Below are 27128 nucleotides of genomic sequence, written 5' to 3'. Positions count from 1 at the left end.
ATGGTCACTGAAGGAGGCAAACCATTCATCTAAATCTCGCAATAATCTGCGAAAAATCTTATTCATTAATCTATTATTATTGAATTAATCCCATTATGTGTAGATCGCTGGAGAACAACGAATATATTCCAACCGTTGAAACGAGTTGGAATGTTTTCTCTCTCCTCCTCCATTTTCTTTCTCACTCGCACTCGTTAAGTTTTGCGGAGGACGGGCACGTGTCAACGCGACGGAGACGAGAATGAGTGGGAGCGAGCGCGATACATATTCCTTTCTCACTCAGGGGGGGAATAAATATATATAATCGAACATTACTATAGTAAAAAAAAAACAAAATCTGCACAATTATTCAATAGAATCACTGGAAAACTAGAGTTTTCCAGCGACAGCGCTGGGATTTTCTATGAATTTTTTGACCTACGTGTCAATAATAAATATGTCGAGAAAAAGGAAAAGACTTTTAGATCATTAGATTCTGTATTCATTATACTATTGATTATAATATGTTCGATTTTATATTCCTGACAATTATTACAAAATGCGAGGAACTACCGTATTGAGAACCCCTTTCCGGTTATCGATAAATTTATGCTCTGGCCCTACCATACCAACAGTTCCGCACGCTCCATCGTAGTTCATGCGCCACCGCTACTAATTTTGCTGTTGAACACTTTACATTGGCCCTGCTCATCTCCCCTATAATCTCTGATCTGCCCGATATATTCTCTACAAACAATAATGCACGTATTTATATAGACAGGCAACAAAATATTGCTAAGTGATTGAATTAGTACAGCAATGTTATCAATACTTTCAAATCCTCTACGAACGTCGCTAAAGTATTTGAGTGTTGTGCGAAGCCTTCAGAATAGTCACCAACTTGGGAAAAATGCGTCTTTAACCTCAACAGTGTCAGACTTTTTTTTATTTCGACTTCAAAACCAGAAACAATTATCTCGCAGTCACAATCGATTCTACACTGTTGAGAAATTCGTATCTAGGGATCCAGACATCTTTGGTGACATCGGAGGTAATAAATTCGAGGAATTTCCTTTAGATCCCGATGAACGAGAACAAGAGCAATTTGAAAAAACTGAAGCAACAGTTCCAAGAAGACTAAAACTCTCTAAGGGTCAATATGCAGATTTGATAAAGGAACGTATTAGAAAAGGAGATTTAGAATCAGCAGTGAAAGTACTCAATTTAGTGAAGGACAATCGTGATCAGCCAACTACATATATGTACACTCTCCTATTAAGAGCATTCGCCGTCCAGGGAGATTTAAATACCACCTGGAAGTTGTTTACTTCGATGAAGAAGCGAGCACTGATGTTGAATGCTGCAACGTATGTGAGTGTCATTAATGCCTGCGCCAATTCCTCTGAACGAGAGATTGCTCTGGATCGTTTGGAGAGAATTAGGGAGGAAATTATCCTTAAGAACATAGTGTTAAACGAGGTGCATTACAATGCACTGGTAAAGGCATATGGGAGACACAAGTGTCTGCTGGAGGCGTTCAAAATAGTTGATCAGATGATTGATAAGAAGATGACAATTGGAAAGGCCACTTTCAATTCTTTGCTTTATGGTTGCATCTCTGACAGGGAAAATGGCCTGCGTCATGCTCTAGTAGTCTGGCACATGATGCAGAGGTGGAGGAAGAAGCCTGATTTATTGACATATAATCTCATGTTGAGGGCGATCAGAGACACTAAAATGGGAAACTTGAAAACGAATGATATTCTGCTACATAATTATGAGGCATCAAGGATTGTAATCAACGATTCATTCAGTCCTGATCTGCTGTCACATCCTCCTGTGGTCTCCAACATTCGTTTGCCCGTGAGGAATTCTGGACGATCTCAGATGACCTGTGTGGCTGCGACAAAAACACTGGCTATAGTTAAAGATAAGGGAGAGTGTGAGAATTTCAAGTTAGAGGAGATTCATGAGAAAAATAAATTCATCCTGTTCGGGGGGTTCAATGGATTCATGCAGAGACTTGAGGCTGATGGGATCCACCCCGATGCCAAAACTATGACGTTATTATTAGATGTTGTGCCTAATTCGGTAGCCATTGAACGTAAACTCATCAATACGGCAAGAACCAACAAGATTCCTTTAGATATCGACTTTTTCAATATGTTGATCAAGAAAAGGAGTTTCAGAAAGGATTATAAACAGGCTAAGGTAAGAAAATAAAGAGTAGTATATGTCATTACCCATAACAGAACACGATTTGTCATAAAAATGAATGGAGATCACTACAAACTTTGAAAACCATACATTCTACGTGAACTTGTGAGCTTTCAAACCTTATGGTCTAGGATTTGGCTCAGGATGGCTCTAACTATTCACCAGGTGAATATAAAATACCGTATATTTAATATTCACCTGGTCAATAGTTAGAGCCTCATTGCATCGGGTTGGCGATTAGCTCAAAAATACGTGCTTTTCATGTGCTTCTTTGTCTGCAGAAAAAAAATTCTGTCCAATATTTTGAGCAAAACGATTTTTGAATTTCGGGCGTTTGTCTAGGAGACCAATGGGGTCGAATGGGAATAATCAGTGTACAATAGTAAAGCGCAGAATTTCTCAATTTTCTGCAGGAAAATCATTTGATTTTTCTTTAATTTTCCCCGAATTTCCCAGGACGTCATATATGGTCAGGGGAGGGCAGGGATATATCAGTTGCCTCGAACTCTAGCCTCAGTGGATGTCTTCGGAGAAACGTGCTTCTCGTTGATGTCCATAAAAAACTTTCTCCTTTAACATTTTGATAGAAATTTGATTTTTAAATTTGGGACGTCTATCTAGCATGGCAGTGGGATCGAATGGGAATTATTAGTGTACAATAGTAAATAATTAAATATGTACTAATTTTCTGCAGGAAAATAGATTGATTTTTCCAGGATTTTCTCCGAATTTCCTAGGAGGTCACATATAATCAGATAAGGGCAAGAATATATCAGGTTACTCGGACCTTATCAGTGGATGCCTTCGGGGAGACATGCTGAATTTTAAAATGAACCAAAAATTCTCTGCTTCATTCAGCAATTTTTCTCCTTGACTACAAAGCATCTGGATTGTTATTGTTCTGAATAGTTCCATTCAAGATTGTTTCCATGGGCCCCATAATGAATCAATACTTTCAAAGTATGTAAATTTTCTGCGTAACTACAAAGCGCCGGAGTCTTCACCGTCGGCATGAAAATGAGTCGATACTGTCAAGGTATCATGTGCTCCAATTTAAGGCGCATTAGAAACTTTCTGCTTGACTATTATGTGCCTGAGTCTTCATTGATCGATATTACCCAATTCAAGAAGGCTTCTATAGGCTCCAAGATGAGTCAATGCCTTTGAGAAATTATGTTCTCCAATTAAAGGACCATTAGAACTTTTACTTCCGAATGGAAGCTTTGTAACGGTTCATTTTTACGATCTTCTAATTTTGCTTGGAAATTATGTAGAATGTCATGAAACGTCAAGATATGATGTTTTTAGAAAATGTGTGCATGTCAATGTGTGGGTTCGGATTTTTCGGAATTTTTTTCTAAATCTTCACAAAAAGGGAGTAAAGTCGATGCGAAAAATCTGAAATTTTGTGAAATAATTGACATTATTTGGGAGCACATCTGGGTGAAATTTCCGCTCAATCGGTCAAGTCATTTTTGAGATACAGCGATATCTCGAAAATTTTCTTGCTCAATTATCTCAAAAAGTAAGCGATTGAATGTATTTTTTTTTTTTTTTGAGGCGGTTATCTAGCAGACCAATGGGGTCGAATGAGCATAATTAGTGCACTGTAGTAAAGAACTAAATATGTGCTAATTTTCTGCAAGGAAATGTCTTGATTTTTCCTTAATTTTCCCTGAATTTTTCAGGACGTCAACTATGGTTAGTGGAGGGTAGGGGTATATCAGATTTCTCGGAGCTTGGCGACAGTGGGTATTTTTGTTACTCATCTGAATAATTGAATTCAAGACGGCTTCCATGGGATTCAAGAATTTTCAGAACAAATTTAACATAATTGATGAAAGAAGAAATATAATTCAATTTAAAAATGATATAAATCGATGAATTACATACCAGAGACGAATATGATGTGCAAAGTGACCATTTGGAAGTATGCTGCTAGTATCTTAGCAAAAAGGGCTATGCTATACAAAGCGAAAGTAATTGCCCACATGGGTTTCTATAGAAGGATTCTAAGTTCGAGGCATATGGATGACTACTCCACCGATTAGAAAAAAGAATTCAGAATACTTATCTTGAATTGCACTACGTGGCCTTGATTCTTAATGCAGAACTATCGCTTGGTTGATACACAACATTTGATGAGTTAGACATACTTTAATCGTTTAATCGAGTGATTTCCGGAGGTATTTCCAGTGGAATGATTAAAAAAACCGGTCTTGCATTTGTTCTTATATCTCAATGATTGAATCCCTAATATTCCTAGTAATTGTATCTCGTCATAAGAATAAAAAAAAATTAATCTCGATAATTACGGATAAATCCTTAAAAACGAAGTTTTATTTCTTTATGTATTCTAAGATTTTTCCAACCTGGCGATCACTTGATTCGTTCCTCGAAGGTGTTCATTTTTAACCGCACGATTTTAATGTGATTTTAGTTATTTCGATTGCTAACTCATTAACAGTGACACAGGTAACGATTAGTATGAATCAAGATTTCCTTTGTACATTGCTACTCATTATATTGAAAAGTCAATTCTTGATAATGCTCTCCATTCAAAGGGATAAAACAACCTGGACGCATGATTTATTCACACCAAAATGAAATGGATCATCCCTGTGGAAGGAGAAAAAAATGCCCCCAATTGAGAAGATTATTTCTTGAAACTATTGACTCATCCAGAACAGCAGAAATTTTCAAGCGGAAAATTTCTAATGGGCTTTAAATTGAGGCACATGCAACCTTGAAAATATTCACTCGTTTTGAGGCCCATGGAAGTCATCTTGAATTGAACTATGCAGATCAATGACACCTCAGGCGCTTTGTAAAGAAAAACAAGCAGGGTTGCGAGCCTATTCTACAGAAGCGACAGACCGTCATTTTATTCGTTAGTGGTCCTTTTGATTTTTCCTCTCTCTACCAATTTCATTGGTAATAAGCTTCCGAAGGGATTTGTGGCAATGGTTCTATGATAAATTCCCCTGAAAATCCTCCTTGGATAATCTATATTTCTTTCGACACCGATTTCATTTATTATTTTCATCGTTATTTTCATTTGTTGAATGATAAGTTTTTTGTTATTTCTAAGATTATTCTTTTGCAGTGTCCTTCTTTCGCACTTCAATTTTCCCATGATGGCCTTTACACTATGGCCTAATTTATTATTCTTCATACCAAGAGATAGTATATCTATAATCACACCTGTGAAACTAATGTAAATACCATTTTTATTTCTTTGTTCATCAATTTTTTCAATAGTCTCACTTTACTGGAAAGTGTTCAATGTTATTAATCCCTATCCACCTGCATGGTGGATAGCAAGAGCACGATTGGGAAGTATGAAAAAGAGCATTCGTTCTCAGATAATCTGACCCTTAAAGCTCCTGAAATGTAGACATCCATGATTGTTACAAAATTTAACCCTCAAAATGTATGCGAGCCTCTAGACATTTGTGTCTGTCACAATATCAAACACTGCCATGATATCAAGCACAAAAGAACATAATTTTATGGTAGAAGACTTCTTAAGTCATACAGATTCGAAAATCATTGATAGAATGACGACGTTTCATTTTTCGACAAAAACTATTTTCAGATAAATTGCCCTGTGCCAAAATGTATTGAATCGATCAGCTCAAAATTTTATTTATTAATGTGACTGAATGGAATGAACTATTACCCCAAAATTTGAATTATATTTCCACCTTCTACGTGTATTGTGCAACATTGAATCAACTCTGAGATGAAAAAATTATAAAAACGCGCATATTTCTAAAACTTTGTATGAACGGGTATTCATATTTTGATTGACCTCGATAGTGTAATTCCGGAACGAAATGTGGTTGTAGGAAATTTTACGGAACTGTCACGTAATTTTTACCTAAAATCACAGAATTTTTCCAGAACGTTCCGTAATTTTTACCTGAATCTCCTGTGAAAAATTACTATACCGTCACTTAAATTTCCTGAGTCGATTCCGTAATCAGTGAGCGAACTGTCAGTTCCGTAATTTTTGCTGAACATTTCTCTCCGTGGAGACGAGGATTTTGAAAAAAAAAAATTCGTTCCGACCAGTAGTTTAGGAGATATTGAGCAAAGCATATTTTTACAAAAAGTTAAATATCTCCTAAACTACTCGTCCGATTTCACCCCTCCTCAATACCAGCCTGTAATACTATAAGAGTTACAATCGTACCAAATTTGAGCTTTCTATTTCAATTTTTTCGATAGTTATTGTGCCTACACCGATTTTATGACAAAAATGGAAAGTAGTTGAAACTGGTTGAGTAGAAACATTAATAACTTGATTTGATAGATATTATCATAAGGAATATTTTGACGTCAAAAGAATTCAATTTTCTACTACCATATGGAAGCAGGATTTCTAATGGACTTCAAATAGAACCACATGTTTTTCCGAACATATTCACTGATGCTAGGGTCCGACACTGATAAAACAGTCCGATTATTTCCGACTGTGTGATAAAAAATGAATCGGCGTTAATGATTTTTGGCTAGTAGGTAGAGTTTGGAGTTTGAGAAAATTATGAGAATTAATAGGACCAAAGGTATGTGGCCGTTATCGTCCGATTACTTTCCAAAAAAGTGGTCGATAGATCTTATATTGCTCCTATAAATCTTTAATATTTATTGCTCATTTGAATATTTATATACGTAATATGAGATCTATCAACCACTTTTTTGGAAAGTAATCGGATGATAACGGCCACATACCCTTGTTCCCATTAATTCTCATAATTTTCTCAAACTCCAAACTCTACCTACCAATCAATCGGAATTTAACGGGCAAAGACAGAAACATCATTAACGCCGAGCCGATTCATTTTTTATCACCCAGTCGGAAGTAATCGGACTGTTTTACCAGTGGTGAAACCTGATATACCCCTACCCTCACTGGTCCAGATTTGACGTCCTGGGAATTTTGGGGAAAATTCAGGAAAAATAGAATTATTGTTCTGCAGAAAATTAGTACATATTTATTTCTTTACTATTGTGCATTGATTATCCTCATTTGACTCCACTGGTCTGCTAAGTAAACACCTCAAACTCAAAAATCGATTTTTTGGCCAAAATGTTTGAGCAGAAATTTTTTTTCCTGCAGATAAAAAGCTCATAAAAGGCACGTTTTTTGAGTAAATGGCGACCCAATCCGATGATTCTGATCTGCTAATTTCACGGAGCTCAGCGATTTTATCATAGGCATGAAAGTTGCCACTTAGTATCCAAACTTTTCCTGGTTACGTACTAATATTACAACTTGATTCGACAGGCACCATTTCAAAATAATCGGATATTTCCGCAAAGTTTTATAGCAAACAAATGAAGGTAGCTAGTTCCTCATGATAAAATTTTTTATAAATCTTCACACGTTCGTTTTTTGATGTATTGCAGTGGTTCTCGTGATATCGAGAAAAAAATTTCTTGACATTGGTGCATCTCAAAAAGTAATGCACAGATTGAACTGAAATTTAGTGTAACGCAACATCATTTTTGCGATGATTGAATTCCTTTTTTGTGGAAGTTTGTAAAAAATTTCTTTAGGAGAAACTGTCAAGCGACTTTAGGAAAAAATGTCAAATGAAAAAATTTTTAAAGGATGTGAAGGTATGGCCATCCGACGGCGAGGCACCCAAATGTGATTTTACGATAAACAAGGCGTTTAAATCGAGTTTAGATGGATATGTAAGGATAATTATTAGATGAAGAAAATAATTTAGATCACTATCTATAGGTATTGGGCATTTGAAGCGGCATGTATTTTTTTACGCACATAAAAACAAGTGGGAAGTTGCTCTTGTATTGCATATACTGTAGTTATTTTTGGTAGTAAATTTGTAATATGCTTCCGTATGGTTATTTTGCACATCATTTTCTTCTATCATGTATAATTCATTGTTTATTACATTTTATTAAATTGCATAAGATTTCTTTTTAACTAATTTTGCCAGATTTTCAACTTAGTTGAATGTTATCATCATCATTATTCTTATTCTCCCTTTCTTCTATACAACCGATTGGCTTTTTTACAGTTCTATCTCTCCCCTGAGGCTTTCCATGCAATATTAAGAGAAAAATTTTATTTACGCATACTTGAATGAATTTGAAACATCACATTTGAAAAAACCATCAGAAAGCTCACTTTCAGGGAAATTCTTGAAAAATTCGAAATATTCAACAATCATCATAAAAATCAAATCAACCAATATAGCTATCCTAATCATCTTTTAACTTCGACTTAATGGCATTAAAACAAATATTTTAAGCTATGATTGGATTCATTTGAAGCATGATCTCCAAAGATATCCCCAGAATTCTGGTTTTCCAAAAATACAAATTTTTTGCAAATTTTCAAATGAATTCAAAAACGATTACTGCTGTCGCCTGCAGATTCGAACTCGGTCGAAAAGACATCCCAACAATTTTTTTAAGCCATCATTCAATCAATTTAGAACATTATTTTTAGGTATCATAGGACAATCGATTTTCGAAAAAATTCGAAAATTTAGAAAACTAACCGATGAATTAAATTTTCAATAATGGTGATTCATAGGATTCAACAATACCTACATTTCAGTCTGACGGCAGCGGCCGTAGAGTTCGGACGTATGTTTACCCCGATCCGCGTGTTTATATTTTGCCCGAGCTATTCGAAATTGATTAGTGCGCAGTGTGTGAAGAAAGTGGAAATTCTCTCTTCATACAACAAATTCCTCATTCACAAGGGCTCTTGCCCTTGAATAATTTTTCTGGGATCTTCTCTGGCTACAGAGAATCCCAAGGTACTAAGTTTTCTTTAGGTACCCTAGTGGAAAAACATAAGGTGGAGGCGTAACATGCCTGATCAGAATTTCGGATCGGATTTGATCAGTTTCTGATCGAGACCTGAACAGAATTTCTACTCGGGTATGAGTGAATTTAAGAGTGAAATTCGTAAGTGTCCTGGTAGCTCAGCAGGTAAGAGCACCCGATGGACAGTCTGCCTTTGGCAGTGAAGGTGTTCAGACGTGCGTCACGCTAAACGACGCTACTGTCTGTATATCGTATTTACGAAAATACTGATCTTATCTAGCATCATTAATAATGTGTTTGAACTCAACAACAAAGTGAAAGCAATAATAAAACTAATTCAAGTTTCATACGAACCATTGTTTGGCAGTACTTAGTGCTAATGGTTCGGAATACTAGAGTTCATCTCAAATACCCATCGGTTTCCAATAGGAGTCAGTGAACAACTTTAATCCCTCCAAGATTAATCGATCAAAAAATCCAGTAAGGATTTCCTCTACTAAAGATCTAGTAAACTCAAATATTACGCCGACAACGGTCGATCGGCATCACGAATTTTCCCCGAATTGTTCATCAAATTCGGAGGACAATAGAGACGATTCAGAGAAACGCTGGGAATTGCCGAAACGTCGCCAAACTGCGACCACCCTTCGTGCTATAAATAGAAGTCCAACATAATCACCACTAGACATATACAGCAGCCTATCGAATGCAGAGAGTGCGAGTGAGACAGAAACTCGTAGCGATACCAATACTCCAAGACACACAGTTCACACAACAAAGAAGCCCCCACCGATACACGTGTACGGCCTTTCGCTAATGCAGGTAGCTGACCTCATACTCAATACAGATAAGAATTTTGAAGGACATTTCCATTTAAGACATGTGACGAGGCACATTATTTAATTTTTATTATTTTTATACATATTTTTCCCCAACACACACTGCCCCCTAAAACCGCAAATTCTCGCCACCGTTGGTTACCTCTTCCCTCGCTTTTCTCCTCATCGCCCCTCTACCCCCGCCCCTGGACATCACGAAGACATCAGCCGAAGGAAGACATCAGTTCCGCCCCCACCCGATTAATTGGAGAAGCCATCGCCCCCTGGAAATTCCCCATACTGGACCCCCGAATATTCAACACCTGCAATAAACCCTTGTGAGACATCCCTGGATTGTGGTCATCGTCACCACTCACCCGTGTTGATTGGCCCCGATTGCTCCCAAATTAAAAACCGAAGGACATCGACACCTGACGCACCCCCACGAATCGCGAAGGAAAAGAAAAGACCGTCACTCGTGCATTAGCTGCCCCGTGAGTCGCCACGTGCCCCGAAAGTAGTAAATAGTGAATACAGTAAAATTCGCCCGGAAGTTATTTGGCGGATTAAAAGAGGACTTTTGATACATTGAGCTCATCCCAGCTCTAGTATTGGTGCCCAGGAAACCCCGAGGTGGAAAGGAGGCTCTCCAGGAAAACGCCCTGGTATTTTGAAGGAGTGCAAGGCGCCGGTGGAATTCCCACGTGTTCGCCAGAGTGAAGTCCCGTCGTGAGTACGAGTTACCCCCTTTATTTTCCCTCTTGTCCCCACAATATTGCCCTTCATACCCCCCAACGGTGAGCGCACACATTTCTTTTTGTCCCTCACTAAATTATCCGATTTAGTTATCGCTTTCGATTACTTCCCTCGACACAACTAGCTTCTCCCCTTTTATCTGCATTAGAGTCATCCCCTTTTTACGTGTACAAAAGTTGCCTGGCCTCCCCCACTCCCCTAGATCTCAAGTAAAGGCCTGTTTGACGTCTTCTGACGATCTATTAATTGTAAAGTTCAGAGAATATATTTCATGATTTATACTTAACCCCTTAATTGCCCTTTTTCTTTCAATTACCCTCTCATCATTTCAAGTATTTATTTAATTGAAATTAGGAAAAGGTCACAAACAATACAATGATTCATCGAGTGTAACAATTTCTCCTCTTGAAATTGAAATTTTTAGATCAATCAAAGAAATACTATCGAAAAACAAAATTCAATTCTATTCTTATACTCTAAAAAGTGAAAAAGCAAAGACAATTGTTTTGAAAGGATTATTTGGGACCTTCACCGATGATGAAATCCACAAAGAATTCAATGATCTTCATTTAAGTAATGTGAAAATTCTAAAAGTTACGAAAACGTTCTTCAACAAGAATTCAAAGAATTATGTTTATCTTATTCAAATATCCAACGATTCACTATTATCTCTGCTAGTAAAAATTAAAGTTATTTTATATCAAAAAATCAAATGAGAACCCCTGAGAAAAAAACAATTTTTTCAATGTAAAAATTGTCAAAGAATAGGACCTCCAGTGTTAATTGCTCTCTTGCATTTCGTTGCGTGAAATGCAGTAAAAATCATGAACCTGGAAAATGTGTATTATCTAAAGATTCAGATAAAGCACTATTAAAATGCGCTAACTGTCAATTTTCTGGTCATCCAGCTAACTATAAAGGTTGTTTATATTTCAAAATTACTAATGAACTTGCTAAATCTAATTCTCAAATCAGAAATCAATAGGTGAATGACCAAATTCAAAAAATAAGTACAAAAGTTAGTCGAGAGTACACATGTGCAGACTCAGTTTCTTCCAATAATTCAAAAAATTATATTCACAATCCAATGCAAACCATGAACAATATTAACAAAAATCATGGAAATAATGATCGACCTGATGTTGAACAAATCCCCTTTTGGGTCTCTGTTATGAAACGAGATATTATCACAGCAATTACAAATAATTTCCAAAAACTCTATGATTAAGTAGATACAAATACAAAAAATATTTCATCAATTATAAATTATCTCAATCTGAATACAAAAAATAATAATTAAATGCTGAGGAAAAAACCAGTCTACCATAGTGCAAACTAAAATATCAACTAATTAGATTAATAATTATTATACCAAAAATTTCAAATAGTACTCTGATATTATTAAATCATACGTATTGTAATTCATTACAATAATATTATCTTTTTCAAATAGTGACGTGCCTTTTTTTCCACACTAGAATAATTCTTTAAATATTTTTTTTTGGGCACAATAATTAATAATGAAAGCTGGGGAACTGGCGGAAATAAACACAATCATACTCTGTTATGTAATCATCTAAAAGTTACGATATTGTTTAAACTCGAGAGTCGCAAAAGAGACCAAAGTTTATTTGAAAATGATACTTTACAAATACTTTTTAGATACTATTTTTTATAAATGTATATACTGTAAATAATGTTGTATTTCTGAATAAACACCTGGTTAAACAAAAAAAAAGTAAGAGCACCCGACGCGACATGAGGAGGTCCCGGGTTCGTTTCCCGTTTAGGAAGTTACTAATTTTTTCTCTCAAAAAAAAAAAATGAATTTAATTAATGTCTAATGATGGTAGGTGGAGAAACCCTAGTGGAAAAACGTAAGATGGAGGCGTAATATGTCTGATCAGAATTTCGGATCGGACTTGATCAGTTTCTGATCGAGACCTGAACAGAATTTCCACTCGGGTATCTCTCTGATTACAGAGGATCCTAATAGAATCCGAGCTAAAATGTCCCAAACTTACAAAAGCCAGCTACGTCTCCGTAGCACAAAAACAAATGTTCCCAACCGACTATCAAGCTCTTGTGTTTGAAGCTCTGGAGAAGGTCAGTGCCACAAAATATGCAATCGCAATTGCAGCACATGTTGAGAGAAAACAGATCCAATACGTCTACAAAATGTCTAAACAGAGATTTTTCTGCTACCTGTCTTCCAAAGAGCTAGCAGACAAGTACTTAAATGAATTCAAAACAGTCAAAATCAACAACAAAACCCTACAAGCCAGTCCTCTCGTCGCAAGACATCAGAGAATCATCATCTCTAACGTTCGTCCCAGTATCTCCCACGAAGTTATTGAAAAGCCTCTCAAAGAAAAGAAAATTGAAATAACTTCCCCAGTGAAATTCATGAAAGCAGGATTGGATGCCGGCGAAGGCTTCGATCATGTACGCTGCTACCGCAGGGATATTTACGTTAGTCCTAATTCAGCAAGCGATTTACCTTCAAACATCTATGTTTACCACAACGGTACCAACCATCGTATCTTTCTTAATTCAACAAACTTGAAATGTTTCGAGTGCAATCAAGAAGGTCACATCGCTAAATACTGTCCCGAGAGGCTAGTAACCGACCAAATCTTAAATTCCCAAACAACTCGCGGAGTGGGGCAAAATGTAAGCACTTCTGACGGTAGCCATTAAGGGATGGATGAGGAAACTCCCCCCGAAGATCCTCTTACATTTTGTGATCCTTTCCGTTCACCATCACCGATAATCCCATTATCACCAGCAAATAAATGCCCGAAATCTCCATCGACAATCTCACAGGCTAGCCTCGACGCATCCAAACACGTGGTAGCTGACTCAGAGACAGGAAACTCTGAGGACGACATTTCGGAGACTAACGAGGAATCCATGAAAACCCGACCCCCAAGATCGAAAAAGCAGAGAAAAATAAGCGATGAGCCTGCTGAGATGTTAACACAATTCGCCCCAGTTGAAGAAGAGATGAGTGCTCTTTACTTCCCCCAACTAGTTAATCTTGTGGAGAGATCGAAAGGTAAACAAGCAATGGTCGAGATAATGAATGATTTCGAGCTTAACATGGATGAAACCTGTAATATCCTGACTAAATTGTACCCATTTCTAGGTTCTCGTGGAATGAAAGGGCGTTTTACGAGAATTAAGTCCAAAATTATCAAGGAAAAAGAAAACAAAATGTAGATTCAATGTCACCGGAAATCGTTTCCCAGGAATTCCACGACTTGGAGAAATTAGAAGAAATCACTGGTGGAAGGGGAGAGTCTTCTCCACTATCTCCTGAATAAATAGAACTACAAGTGTTCTTCCATTGGATTGATGCATTTAATCAAGTGGAACTCAAACGGGTTCAATGCCCGATCCACGTTTATTAAAAATCGTCAAAATCAATACAATCCAGATCTTTTCTGCTTCCAAGAGACTAATTTTAAGAGACCATCGGGAAATAGTTTGAGAAGATATAAATGTTGGTGTCAAAATAGAGTTGACTGTGGTAAAGCAAGTGGAGGAGTTGCAATAAATGTCAAAGAAAACATACCAAATGAGGAAATTCGTCTGGTCACAACCCTCGAAGCTGTAGCAATACAGGTCAAAATTCCCAACAGAATAACGATATGTAACGTATATCTCCCTAATAGCCAAACACTTGACCTCCTGAGCCTACAAGACTTGATCCATCAACTTCCCAAACCCTTCCTCATAGTTGGTAATTTCAATAGTCACAGCCCCTTTTGGGGAGACCCCTTATCCAGAGCATGCAGTCGAGAAAAAATAGTCGAAAGTTGGTTAATCGACGAGGACCTGATCTTATTGAACACTAACGATCCACTAACGAAATCTCAGCTCTATAGATTTGTCAGTTTGCTCGGCTGACCTGGTCTCTAATCTAGAGTGGTGCGTCGACGAATATCTCAATGTAGCGACCACTTCCCAATCTACATTCGCTACTCTACCCCCGACGTTGAAGTTGAAAATCAAGAGTCGTCCACATCACAGGCAAATAAACCTAGATGGAACTTCAAGAAGGCGGACTGAATTGGATTCCGGGAATACTCAGACACATTAATGGGTAGTTTGGAAGATCCCGATCTTTCCTCACTATCCATTGACAATCTCCTTGAAGAACTGACGGATCTAATTTCTAAGGCAGCCAACGAAAATATTCCACTCGTTTCCGGTAAATTCGGGAAAAAACCTTTACCTTGATGGAACGATAAATGCTCCGTAGACATCAGAGAATGCAAACACACCTTCAATAGATATAAAAAACATGAAGATAATGAAGAACTTAAAATGGAACACAAGAGACTGCGTGCAAAAGCCAGAAGAACGTTGATAGAATCCTTTTTCAATTATATGAAAGCCCTCATATCTGCACTAAAAAAACGACAAATGACAAACAGTGAAATTTGGGGAGCAATTAGCAGAATCAAAGGCCACAAATACTCAAAAATCTCTCGAGTACTAATAAATTCTGAAGTAGAAAATGTCACTAGTGTACCGGAAATTGCAAACCTTCTTACGAAAACCTTCGCAGACAATTCTAGTGACTCAAACTACCATCCAGATTTCCTTGCTTTCAAAATCAACCAAGAGAAACAGTTAGACCCTATAGAGGAAGAAATTCAAGCAGTTTTCTCACAATCCTCACTCAAACGTGAAACCCATCAATCCAAGAATCACTTCAAGCATCAACTCCAATTTCAGCATGGATGAACTCAAATTCGCTCTCTCGTCCTCAGGAAATTCCAGTCCTGGGGAAAGATGGAATTCTAAACATTCTGTTTAAAAATCTGAGTACCAATAGTCTTCAATATATTTTGAAACTCTATAATCCCATGTGGAATTCCCGTTCCTTTCCACAGGGTTGGAGGCTTGCGACAGTCGTGTCCATTCCTAAACCCGGAAATGATCATTCGAAGCCTTCTAACGACCGTCCAATTGATTTCACCTGCAATCTTGGAAAAATCTTGGAAAAGATGGTAAATAGGAGATTGAAGTGGGCCCTCGAAGAAGAAGAATGGTTCTCAAATCATCAAAGTGGATTCAGACAATTCCAATCAACTACAACCCACCTCGCAAAGCTCCACAACCTCGTTTGCAATGCCTTGGCAAATGATCACGTAGTGATGATAGCGATGGATATAGAGAAAGCCTACGAGATTGTATGGAGAGCTCGGATCCTAGGGATTGTCGTAAAAATGGGATTCCACGCAAATCTGGTGGAGTACATTAGAAATTTTCTCAAGGACAGAAAAATCCAAGTACGAGTGGGAGGTCATTTTTCCGACGAAATTGAAATTCAAAATGGAATCCTTCAGGGCTCCGTGATCAGTGTGACCTTGTTCCTAATTGCCATAAATGACGTACTTTCCAGCATCCGAGCCCCAGTGAAAAAACTCTTGTTCGCGGATGATCTGACAATCCTTTGCTCGGGGAAGAGTCTCAGCACCACCCTCAACATACGTCCAGGTAATTTAAACAGTTTGGTCTCATGATGTAAAAAATCCGGATTGAAGTTCTCCGCCCCCAAATCCCAATTTATGATAATGAGCAAATCCAGGAGCATCGACACCTCTCAAGCAAGGCTCAAATTAGAAGATTCAGAACTCATCCAAACTGAATCTATGAAGACACTAAGATTATCGTTCGACCCAGCCCTGTCATGGGAAAGCCATGTAAACAATCAGAAAGTTGAATGCAATAAGAGAATCCAAGTTATTAAAGCTCTGGCTTCAAAAAATTTTGGAGCAGACCAACAAATACTTCCTGATACTTATCAGCCAATAATTCGTTCGAGACTAGACTATGCGGCTATCATTTACGGTTTAGCCAGACAACTTCCTGGCAAAACTCAATTCCATTCAAACCACATCCCTACGATTGGCCCTAGGGGCTTTTCGTAGCAGCCCTAATGCAAGCATTTTAGTGGAAGCTCGAGAATACCCTCTTCATCTGAGAAGAAAGGAGCAATGCATAGCATACTTTCCTCTGTCCATAAAAGACTCAGAAAAAATAGTTAAAATAGAACAGACTCCACAGTCATCCCTAAATCCAGTTTTCAGGGAAAAAGTTTTCCTCCCCCAACCGATTCTATTAAGGATTTTCTACATGCACCGTAGCGGGGGGGGGGGGGGGAGGTGTAGAGGGGTATGACTTTCGTAAGTGTTCCAATCCCTGAACCCGAAAAAATCGAGCTTTCAATTACCTCGTTGAGGTGCTATTTGGCGACTTTACTGGGATTAAAATTTTTTTCATATCATATATTCGTCATGGCAATACGTCAATTACATTAGAATTTTTTTATAATTGTATTTAATAATTGTTAAAATAATAAAAATTCAGTTCGGAACAGAGGCAACGTCGCCCACTACAAAATTTGGGTGAGGCGAGTTGGTAACGTTGGCTCCCCAGCCACTCTAGACTGTTTACCTCCGCATTCTAACCGACAACTAAAACAATTATAATTTCTGCATTGACGGTGATATTCGAGGGAACAGAAAATGTTTAAAAAATATTGTGTGAAATTTCGTGGAATATTTTAGTTCAGTGTATGTGGAAATTCGTCTTCAGTTCTCTCTCAAAGTGCGCTCCAGTCACATAACCTCATCACTCATCACTGGCCACGATGTCATCGATGTTACGTTTCAACGGGAAAACTGTTTAACCATTTAACAAGATAAAAACACGTTGATCATACTTTCTTATATTTTTCACGAAGCATAATTTCTTTCATTTATAACTTCGTTTACAGATTTTATTCATTCACCTATCCACGGAGCAACAGAAATACTATGCACTTTTGTATTTGGCGCGTTCCCATTTATCTATAGAACTGTTGCGACGCTGTCGCATGTTGGAGCTGCGCGCGCAGGAATTTCAGTCGATCAAAAATTTTCGATGTTTTCTCAACTTTTCGTTCCAAATTATTGATCTGATCGATTGAAAAAAATATAGCGATTGTGCGTTTGATCATTTTTTAACTGTGTGCAAAGTTTCATCACGATAGAAGCATTTTTCCGACTTTTTTCTAAGATTTTGTGAATTTCCCATGAGAACACGGGTTGAATTGCTTTTTTTTTTTTAAATCATAACTTTGTTCTGGGGTATCAAAAAAATCTGGAATTTTTCATACGGTTCTGTAATAGATTGGAGAAGCTTTAAAAAAAATTTCATCAATTTCTTATATTTTTGCGAATACATGTAGAAAATCCTTAAGAGCCACTCAAGCAATCGAGGAATTAGGTCTTCTCAGTGTCGTCAATAGAAGAAATCACCCTATTCCACCCTGGAATAACCTTGGACTCCAAATCAACACTGAACTTTGTGAAATGACTGATGGTAAAACTGAAACTTCCGCTACAGTTTATATGAATCTCTTCAATGAGATGATGCACAAATACCCTGATCACACAAAAATCTACACCGATGGTTTTATCTTGGAGGGAAATAGAGGGTGTACGGTGATATTTAATGAAAAAAGGTTCATCTACAAATTCCCAGAAAGTTTTACTATTTTTTCATTTAAGATGTTTGCAATAGCACAAGCAATATTATTAATAAATGAGAGAAAACAGAATAAAGCCATCATCCTGTTGGACTCCAAATCTGTCATCGACGCAATCTCGAACAGAAACTTCTGAAGCTGAAAAAAGACCAAATTGATATCGTCCTAGCTTGGATCCCTTCTCATCAAGGGATCAGAGGAAATAACAACGATGATTCTAAAGCACGAAGAGCAACGACAGAGGGAGAGGATCTCACCCTGAGTGTTTCTCAGAAAGCTGTTCGAAAACTATTCAAAAGTACACTAGAAAAAATTGGAACATCACTTGGACATCTTAAACATCAAAACTGCATAGTAGCAGAGAAAACATTTGGCAAAGATTCCCACTATTATCCGATCGTCTCAACCAATGCATTTTGTCCAGATTACGGATTGGACATACCAGAATGACCCACGAATATCTCTTCTCTAAAAACCCAGTGCCTAATTGTGAAGTGCGCAAACCCGAGTCAAAATTTTACCGGATCTCCCGACGTAGTTTCAATGTTTTGATGTCCAAATTCTCCGCTGAATTTTTACCGTACTTTCAACCTATCTCAACGTGAAGGCCCATGGACGTTGAAAAAACTCAATATCCACCGTATATTAAACGTGCTCTCAACGTTAATGACGTTTGTTTTCTGTTAACGTACGTTGTAAGTTTCGACGTCCACATTTGATTGTATCAAGGTCATTATTGACGATAATTGAAAAATTTATTACTGTGTTAAAGACTCACGTAATTAAATTATTAGTGTTAGTACATTAATAACATTAGTTCGAAGTTCAAACAATCGTGCGTCTGAAGGGTGAGTGGGGTCCAAAAGTCAGAAGGGTTAGTTGAGTATAAGGATCAATTGAATATAAGGGTCAGATGAGTATAAGGGTGAGTTGAGTCCAAAAGATTACGCGAATCTAAGGGTCAGATAAGTGAAAGCCTCAGTTGAGATTAAATGTCAGTTGAGTTTAAAGGTGAGTTGAGCCTAAGCGTCAAAAGAGTACGAAGGGTCAGGCGAATCTAAGGGTCTGTTTTGTAAGGGTAGGGTAATTAAAAACCTCAATTGAATTTAAGGGCCAGTTGGGTGTAAGGGTCAGATGAGTTTAAGACGAGGATAAGCGTTAAATGAGTCTGAGGGTCAGATCGATTCTGAGGGTCAGGTAAGCCAAAGGTTATCTGACTCAACTCAGCCTTTATTCATCTGACCTTTAGATTCGCCTGACCCTTAAAATCAACTGAGCCTTGGACGCAATTGATCTTGAAACTGAACTGAAGCTTTTGCGTATCTGATCCTTACTCAACAGACCCTCAAATTCGCATGATCCTTCGGAGTCGACTAATCCTTAGACCCATCTGACCCTTCAACTCAACTATCACTAAGACGCATCTAACTTTTAAACTCAACTGAGACTTCTACTTATGTGACCCATACTCAACGGACCCTTATATTCACCTAACCCTTCGTACCCTTTTGACCCTCAGATTCGTGTGATTGTTCGGACTCGGTTGACCCTTATATCCATCTGGCCCTATGCTGAAGGTTTTATGCTTATTGATAAGAAAAAAAACCATCTGGCCCTCATACTCATCTGATCCTTTTACTCATCTGACCCTTAGATTCATTTGACCCTGAAACTCAATTGACCCTTAAACTCAACTGACATTTGAACACAACTGATCCTTAAACTCAACTGAGCCTTTTACTTATCTGACCTTTACTGAACTGACCCTTATATTCGCCTGACCCTTCTTAGTCTTTTGACCCTTAGGTTCAACTGATCCTTAGATTCGCGTGATCCTTCAGACTCAACTAACTCTTACACTTATCGGATCTTTGGACTCACTGAGTTTTACATGAAGGGTCCGACCCTTAGACGCCTTAGACCTATATGGACTCTAATCCCTCTCATCTCCCCTTAGTCCACGTAGGAAAAAAGACCGGAGCCGCGGCGGACTTGGTTGAAACCTGGGATGATAACATCGGGCCAGGTCTGGACGCCGATCTCGGCCCAGCGTTGATTGCGGTGACACGTTTAAACTCCACGGCGTCTTTTCAACACAACACGTCAATTCAACATTTTCATTTTCTACCAAAACTATTTCATCATTCGGTTTTTCCATCATATTCAATTTCAACATCAATTTATTTGAACATATCATTTTATTTTTCACAAAAAACACATCTAAGTATATTATTAAGTGAACGTGGTTATATACATTTGATCAGCGCAAGTGAGTATATTCCATAGGTTTATCATTATTATTTATGATTTGATGTTGTGGGCGATGCCTAGTTAGTTGTCGTTTACCTCGTTGACTTATTACAAAATGTAACGGCATGATGATGCTTGTGTGCTCGATCAGAGTTTACACCGTACTGATTATTCTTCGATTGTCAGGTATACGGTTGGGTTGGTTTCGTTTGTTTTTTCGTATTGGTGTCTATATATTTATATTTCAAATGTATATGGGTTGGATGCTATGAAGATAGCTGGGAGTTTTATTGTCTTTTCCTTTGGATGCCCAATGATGATATTTTCGATGTNTATGGGTTGGATGCTATGAAGATAGCTGGGAGTTTTATTGTCTTTTCCTTTGGATGCCCAATGGTGATATTTTCGATGTATTTGTTGACATCCAGAGTACATGTAATGGTGTTTTTGTTTGATTTTTGTTGATTATTATGCATGTTTAAATTGTGTTGTGATGAGTTTGATTGTGTTGACTTTGTTGGTGTTGAATTTGTTGTGTGTTGAAATGTCGTGTGTTGAATTGACGTGTTGAGTTTGTTTTGTGAGATATAGACATGGAACCGTTGGTTGCCAGTCGTTGGTCAGGCTCAATTAAACATTACTTAATTACATGAATATGATATGGGTGATTGAAATACAAGTAATTCAATATTACTCCTCAGCATTCGTAACAAGTTTAACGAGGAAAAAAAATCAATACCGTCATGCGACAGACGCCGGGCTGGCGGCCAAACTATTCATGGCAATTATCAATAATAACAAAAACAAAATAATTAACATTTTTTAGGATGATTTTTAGTATTAATTGTGCCCTATCTACCGAACCCTAACGCAATCATCGCTGAAAAACCGATTTTGTTAACTTAAAATATTACCCTAGTGTGGGCTCGAACCCACGACCTCACGACTACTAATCCGACGCCCCAACCACTTGCCCACCGCCCAATTCGTAAAACCTCTACTTTAAATCGTCCATATTAATTCCATCTCTGTTTTTTTTCGACTTGAACGTTTTATTATTCAGTTGATAGAACTATTAAGTGATTCAACTATAGTTTAATCGGTAAATTAATTCAATAATGAATAACAATTACAATAATTATTAATTACAATAATAATTGTGACAATGATGATTAATGTTGAATGACGATTCTTCTTCTTTTCGTAATAATTAGCGAGTAACATGTGACTTCAGTACCTACAATGTCACCATTTTTTTACGATTACACCCTTCAAAATTTTACCCTCAAGATTCCACCCTTACCATTCAACCCTCACAATGGCAGCCTTATGATTTTTTCGCCCCTTTCCATTATTGCGATTTGACCCTTACAATTTTACTCTTCAGATTTTACCCTTATGATTCCACCCTCATCATCTCACCCTTGCGACTTAACTCTTACAATTACACCAACGGCTGGAGCCCAATGACCAAGCTCCGGGCCACCGCTGGTTGGGACTTGGTTATCGAGCTCCGGCACGACAATGTTTGGCCAAGGCTGGGCCAGATCTGTCAACCAAGGCTCGGTTACCCGTCCTTCCCCCGAGACTCAAGTCCTGGTCCCCAGGGATGGCCGAACCTCGGTCCAAGCTTGGGCGCCCAGACTTGGCAAGCCCAGGCTTGTGCCACGCTTGGCCCGTTTTTCCAATACTGGTATTTCCTATGTGGGCTGCTCCTTTCCTCTTAATTTCTTGTATTACTCTATTGCTTGTATTACTTTCTTTCTGTTTTTTCCTAATATTTTTCTTCTTATTAGTTGCTTATGGGGCATTCCATGCCAACTCGACCAGCCCGTGACCTCAACCTCTCCGATTTGGTCCGCGATTTTTTATATGGTTAATCTACCTCAAAAAGACCCCAGATTTTTTTCAGATTTTTCCTATTATCAAGTTATTTTTAAATCGACTCAAAAGGTAACAAAAAACGCCACTTCCAAAAAATCTGAAAAAATTCCCAAAATTTCTAAAAAATCTTCCATGGTATTGAAGGAATAGATTTTTTTTTATATTCTTCCTATATCTTTTTTGGCGCGCTGAATTCGAATCCGAAGATGTTTTTTACGTATCATGATTTTACAGCTATTCGAATCAATTTTCGATCGGAATGATTGGAGATATTGAAAAAAGTTTCAGACAAAAAATATTTCTCAATAAAATCTGAAAAATTGTTGTTATATGACTTTTTCACCTATCTCCTTTATTTACGGAGTTATTCGCATATTTCCACTGACTGAAGTAGAGGTAATTGAACCCATGCCAGTTTTCCATCACTTTCACATTCAAATACGAAAGCAATCGTCTCAGTTCATATGATATGAACGTATTCTCATCAAGAAGCACTTTCCTGAGTCGATAGTACTGAAATCATGATTTATAATACCAAACTATAGAGGTAGGACTCTGAGATGATAGAGACAAATGACATCCTTTCCACGAAACCTTATGACCAATATTCCATTTCTCATCCTGACAATTGTAATTCACATGAAAATAAGAAGGCAGATGGTTACAACAATGCATATGCCCATAGTGTCCGTGATGATCACTTTTCATTTTTTCGTCATTTTTTGTCTTTTGATCGGAACCTTCGTGTTCTTTCGTCCATTCTTTGAATTTTTCGCTGGTTTCTGGATGATCATCGTCTTCTTTCGGGGCCTTTTAATCACACTAGGACGCTCGAATTCCTCGGAACGTGAAAAACATTTCACTAAAAGATAACCATCAGTGTCAGGAATAATACAGTGAATTTGGTGAGTGCCCGGGATAGCCTTAGCAGTAGCGAATTGTGTCTGAAGGAATGTCTTCATTTCATCATAATCGTTTCGGGATGAATATCTTACGATTATACTTCGCAGATGAGTCGGATCCGAAGCCCAGTCGTACAATTGTTCAGGAGTAGTGATCTGCTCATCCGGAGGGAGCTGAAAGCTAGCTCGTGCCGCTCGTCTCTTCACCGCACCTCCAATGCCGTCGCAAGGCCCTTTGCCATGGGCAGTTGGAAAGTAATGCCATTCGGCTTTGATTCCAAAATCTTCTTCGTGATAATACAAGTTGATGAAGTTATTAAGATTTTTATATTGTTGTGGTACCCCATTTGAGAAGTAAAAAATTTTCATCGCATTTTCATTGATTCCTCTGATGCCACTGTATCGTGTGATAAACAATCCGATATTATCAAAAGATTTTTATAACCGATGACATCATCATCTTTAAAATAAATGGCCACTGGATACACAGTCGCTGAGTCGTTATTCCAATGAAATCCTGACGCCGCATCTTGTACGACGAAGGCATATTTCTCTGCAAAGTCACAAACCACCCGAAATTCGTTGTCCTGCAGTAACTCTTTCTGCTCTTTTATGAATGATGACTGTTGTTTAGAAATGAATGCATGTGGTGAGAGATGTTTGATTTTCTCGCAAAAATCTTCAATGAACTCTGTGGTACTTTTGGTGAGAGTTTCAAGTTTGGCTCGCGGAGTGAAGATTCAATTTTTGGAGGTGGTGGTATCGATCTTTGCTTCCTCCATTAGTCGATTCAAAGTCGTGTTAAGAACGGAAGTCCCAGGACAACTTTCGCACTCGCCAAGATGACACCTCGATGAAGGGTTGCAACATACGATCATTCTTGAGCAATCATTATAATGGTCGAGGGGATGGTTGGAAACATTCGTTATTCGTCTAAAATTTGCACCTGAGAAATGAGGAAAAAATAGTTATCATCAGGGCCCGGAAGTTCGTGTCGCTAAAATCATGGGGGTGCCGTGCCTGAATCGAACAATGAAAAAAAAAACAAAACAACTGGAATGTCATAAAATTGGAGGTTACCTTTGATTTAATTTTCTGAAATTGATCTTTTTTCTTCTTTTTTTTTCAAACGCTTGAGATTTTATTCGGGTGTAAAGAGGGGGGGAATGGGATGATCCATAATTATAGGATCGAATTGATAAATAGAGTCCCTGTCCTAAATGACGGGAAAATTATGTGAAAATAGTGTACATTGCCACACTATATTCACATAATTTTCCCGGCAATATACTCCACAGCCTCTTAGATTCACCCTAGGTGAATTTATTTTATTGGAGATGCTGGAGAGGATAACTATAGCCATCCTGGAATGTGTCCTAGGTGGACACCTGTTGGGACTGCTGGAAAAAAGCCTCTTAGGTGTCCTTCTGAGTGTCATAGGTAGAATCCTGTTGAAACTGAGGGGAAAAATTCTTCTTAGTGTCTTTCTGAGTGTCCTAGGTAGAATCCTGTTGAGACTGCTGGGAAAAATCCTTCTGGGTATCCTTCTGAGTGTCCTAGGTAGAATCCTGTTGAGACTGCTGGGAAAAATCCTTCTGGGTATCCTTCTGAGTGTCCTAGGTAGAATCCTGTTGAGACTGCTGGGAAAAATCCTTCTGGGTATCCTTCTGAGTGTCCTAGGTAGAATCCTGTTGAGACTGCTGGGAAAAATCCTTCTGGGTATCCTTCTGAGTGTCCTAGGTAGAATCCTGTTGAGACTGCTGGGAAAAATCCTTCTGGGTATCCTTCTGAGTGTCCTAGGTAGAATCCTGTTGAGACTGCTGGGAAAAATCCTTCTGGGTATCCTTCCGAGTGTCCTTTGTAGATTCCTGTTGGGACTGCTGGGGAAAATCCTTCTAAATGTCCTTCTGAGTGTCCCAGGTGGAATCCTGTTGGGACTGCTGGCAAAAATCCTTCTAGGTGTCCTTCTGAGTGTCCCAGGTGGAATCCTGTTGGGAATGCTGGCAAAAATCTTTCTAGGTGTCCTTCCGAGTGTCCTTGGTAGATTCCTGTTGGGACTGCTGGGAAAAATCCTTCTAGGTGTCCTTCTGAGTGTCCTAGGTATAATCCTGTTGGAACTGATGGGACAAATCCTTCTAGGTGTCCTTCTGAGTGTCCTAGGTAGAATCCTGTTGAGACTGCTGGGAAAAATCCTTCTAGGTGTCCTTCCGAGTGTCCTTGGTAGATTCCTGTTGGGACTGCTGGGGAAAATCCTTCTAAATGTCCTTCTGAGTGTCCCAGGTGGAATCCTGTTGGGACTGCTGGCAAAAATCCTTCTAGGTGTCCTTCTGAGTGTCCTAGGTGGAATCCTGTTGAGACTGCTGGGAAAAATCCTTCTAGGTTTCCTTCCGAGTGTCCTTGGTAGATTCCTGTTGGGACTGCTGGGAAAAATCCTTCTAGGTGTCCTTCTGAGTGTCCTAGGTATAATCCTGTTGGAACTGATGGGACAAATCCTTCTAGGTGTCCTTCTCAGTGTCCTAGGTATAATCCTGTTGGGACTGTTGGGAAAAATCCTTCTAGGTGTCCTTCCGAGTGTTCTTGGTAGATTCCTGTTGGGACTGCTGGGAAAAATCCTTCTAGGTGTCCTCCTGAGTGTCCTAGGTATAATCCTGTTGGAACTGATGGGAAAAATCCTTCTTAATGTCCTTCTGAGTGTCCTAGGTAGAATCCTGTTGGGACTGCTGGGAAAAATCCTTCTAGGTGTCCTTCCGAGTGTCCTTGGTAGAATCCTGTTGGAACTGATGGGAAAAATCCTTCTAGATGTCCTTCTGAGTGTCCTAGGTGGAATCCTGTTGAGACTGATGGGAAAAATCCTTTTGCGTGTCCTTGGTAAAATCCTGTTGGGACTGCTGGGAAAAATCCTTCTAGGTGTCCTTCTGAGTGTCCCAGGTGGATTCCTGTTGGGATTACCGGGAAAAATCCTTCTAGGTGTCCTTCTGAGTGTCCCAGGTGGATTCCTGTTGGGATTACCGGGAAAAATCCTTCTAGGTGTCCTTCTGAGTGTCCCAGGTGGATTCCTGTTGGGATTACCGGGAAAAATCCTTCTAGGTGTCCTTCTGAGTGTCCCAGGTGGATTCCTGTTGGGATTACCGGGAAAAATCCTTCTAGGTGTCCTTCTGAGTGTCCCAGGTGGATTCCTGTTGGGATTACCGGGAAAAATCCTTCTAGGTGTCCTTCTGAGTGTCCTAAGTAGATTCTTGTTGACAATTCTAGCGAGAATTATCCTACGGAAGCTTTAAAGTCGCCGCGGGAGAATCGTGCTGAAGATACTGAAGAGATTATTTGCATTATCCTCCAAAGTCTCATCGGGAGAATTCTCTCAGAAAGGCTGAAGAGAATGGTAACAGCTATCCGCCGAAATCTCCATGGCAAAATCACGCCGGTGATTGAAGAAGACTCTGTCCCTGATGATAGATTCTTCATCCCCTATACCATTTGGATACCTCTATTTATCACCCAATATGCCAGGTGCCATACCAACCATGCTAAAGAGCTTAGTATCAGCTTATCAGGGATGTCACAAACCTTAAAGGAGTCTGGCCCCCTGATGAATTACCAGTGCTTAACTGGTCTTTGGGAGTATCGATAGTTGAATGAAATGTCTGACGTGTTATGAAGGTCTCCTGATATCAAGGGCGCAAGGGCATGTCGGGACGAGGAATGAATGAATAAGACTCAGCTTTACAAGAAGCATCCAAAATACACCAGGGCCAACCGAATGAAGTGCAAGGAGTACGATTCCTACCGAATATACTACCATCAACTCCACATGTATTTTTTCGGAATTTCAGAATTTTCTAAATTTTATTAAATTGCGGAAGGACACCTAGAAGGATTTTTCCCAGCAGTCTCAACAGGATTCTACCTAGGACACTCAGAAGGACACCTAGAAGGATTTTTGCCAGCAGTCCCAACAGGAATCTA

At 38.6% G+C, this 27128-nt stretch overlaps 1 protein-coding gene across 1 annotated transcript in view; it reads left to right on the top strand.

Moving 5' to 3' along the window:
* The first annotated feature begins 709 nt into the window (after positions 1-709).
* The window catches only part of LOC107046410 (pentatricopeptide repeat-containing protein 1, mitochondrial-like), a 30602-nt gene continuing 4183 nt past the window's right edge, over positions 710-27128 (top strand). The window contains exons 1-3 of the mRNA XM_015269020.1: positions 710-2190; positions 12567-13028; positions 13410-13641. Coding sequence (XP_015124506.1) covers positions 799-2190; positions 12567-13028; positions 13410-13641 — 2086 coding nt within the window. The 5' untranslated portion in view covers positions 710-798. The remainder of the gene's footprint in view (positions 2191-12566; positions 13029-13409; positions 13642-27128) is intronic.

The sequence above is a fragment of the Diachasma alloeum genome, unplaced genomic scaffold (assembly GCF_001412515.2).
Source record: "Diachasma alloeum isolate Michigan unplaced genomic scaffold, Dall2.0 Dall_scaffold_01362, whole genome shotgun sequence".
NCBI classification, from domain to species: Eukaryota; Metazoa; Arthropoda; class Insecta; order Hymenoptera; family Braconidae; genus Diachasma; species Diachasma alloeum.
This window is presented reverse-complemented; position numbering and strand designations above follow the sequence as displayed.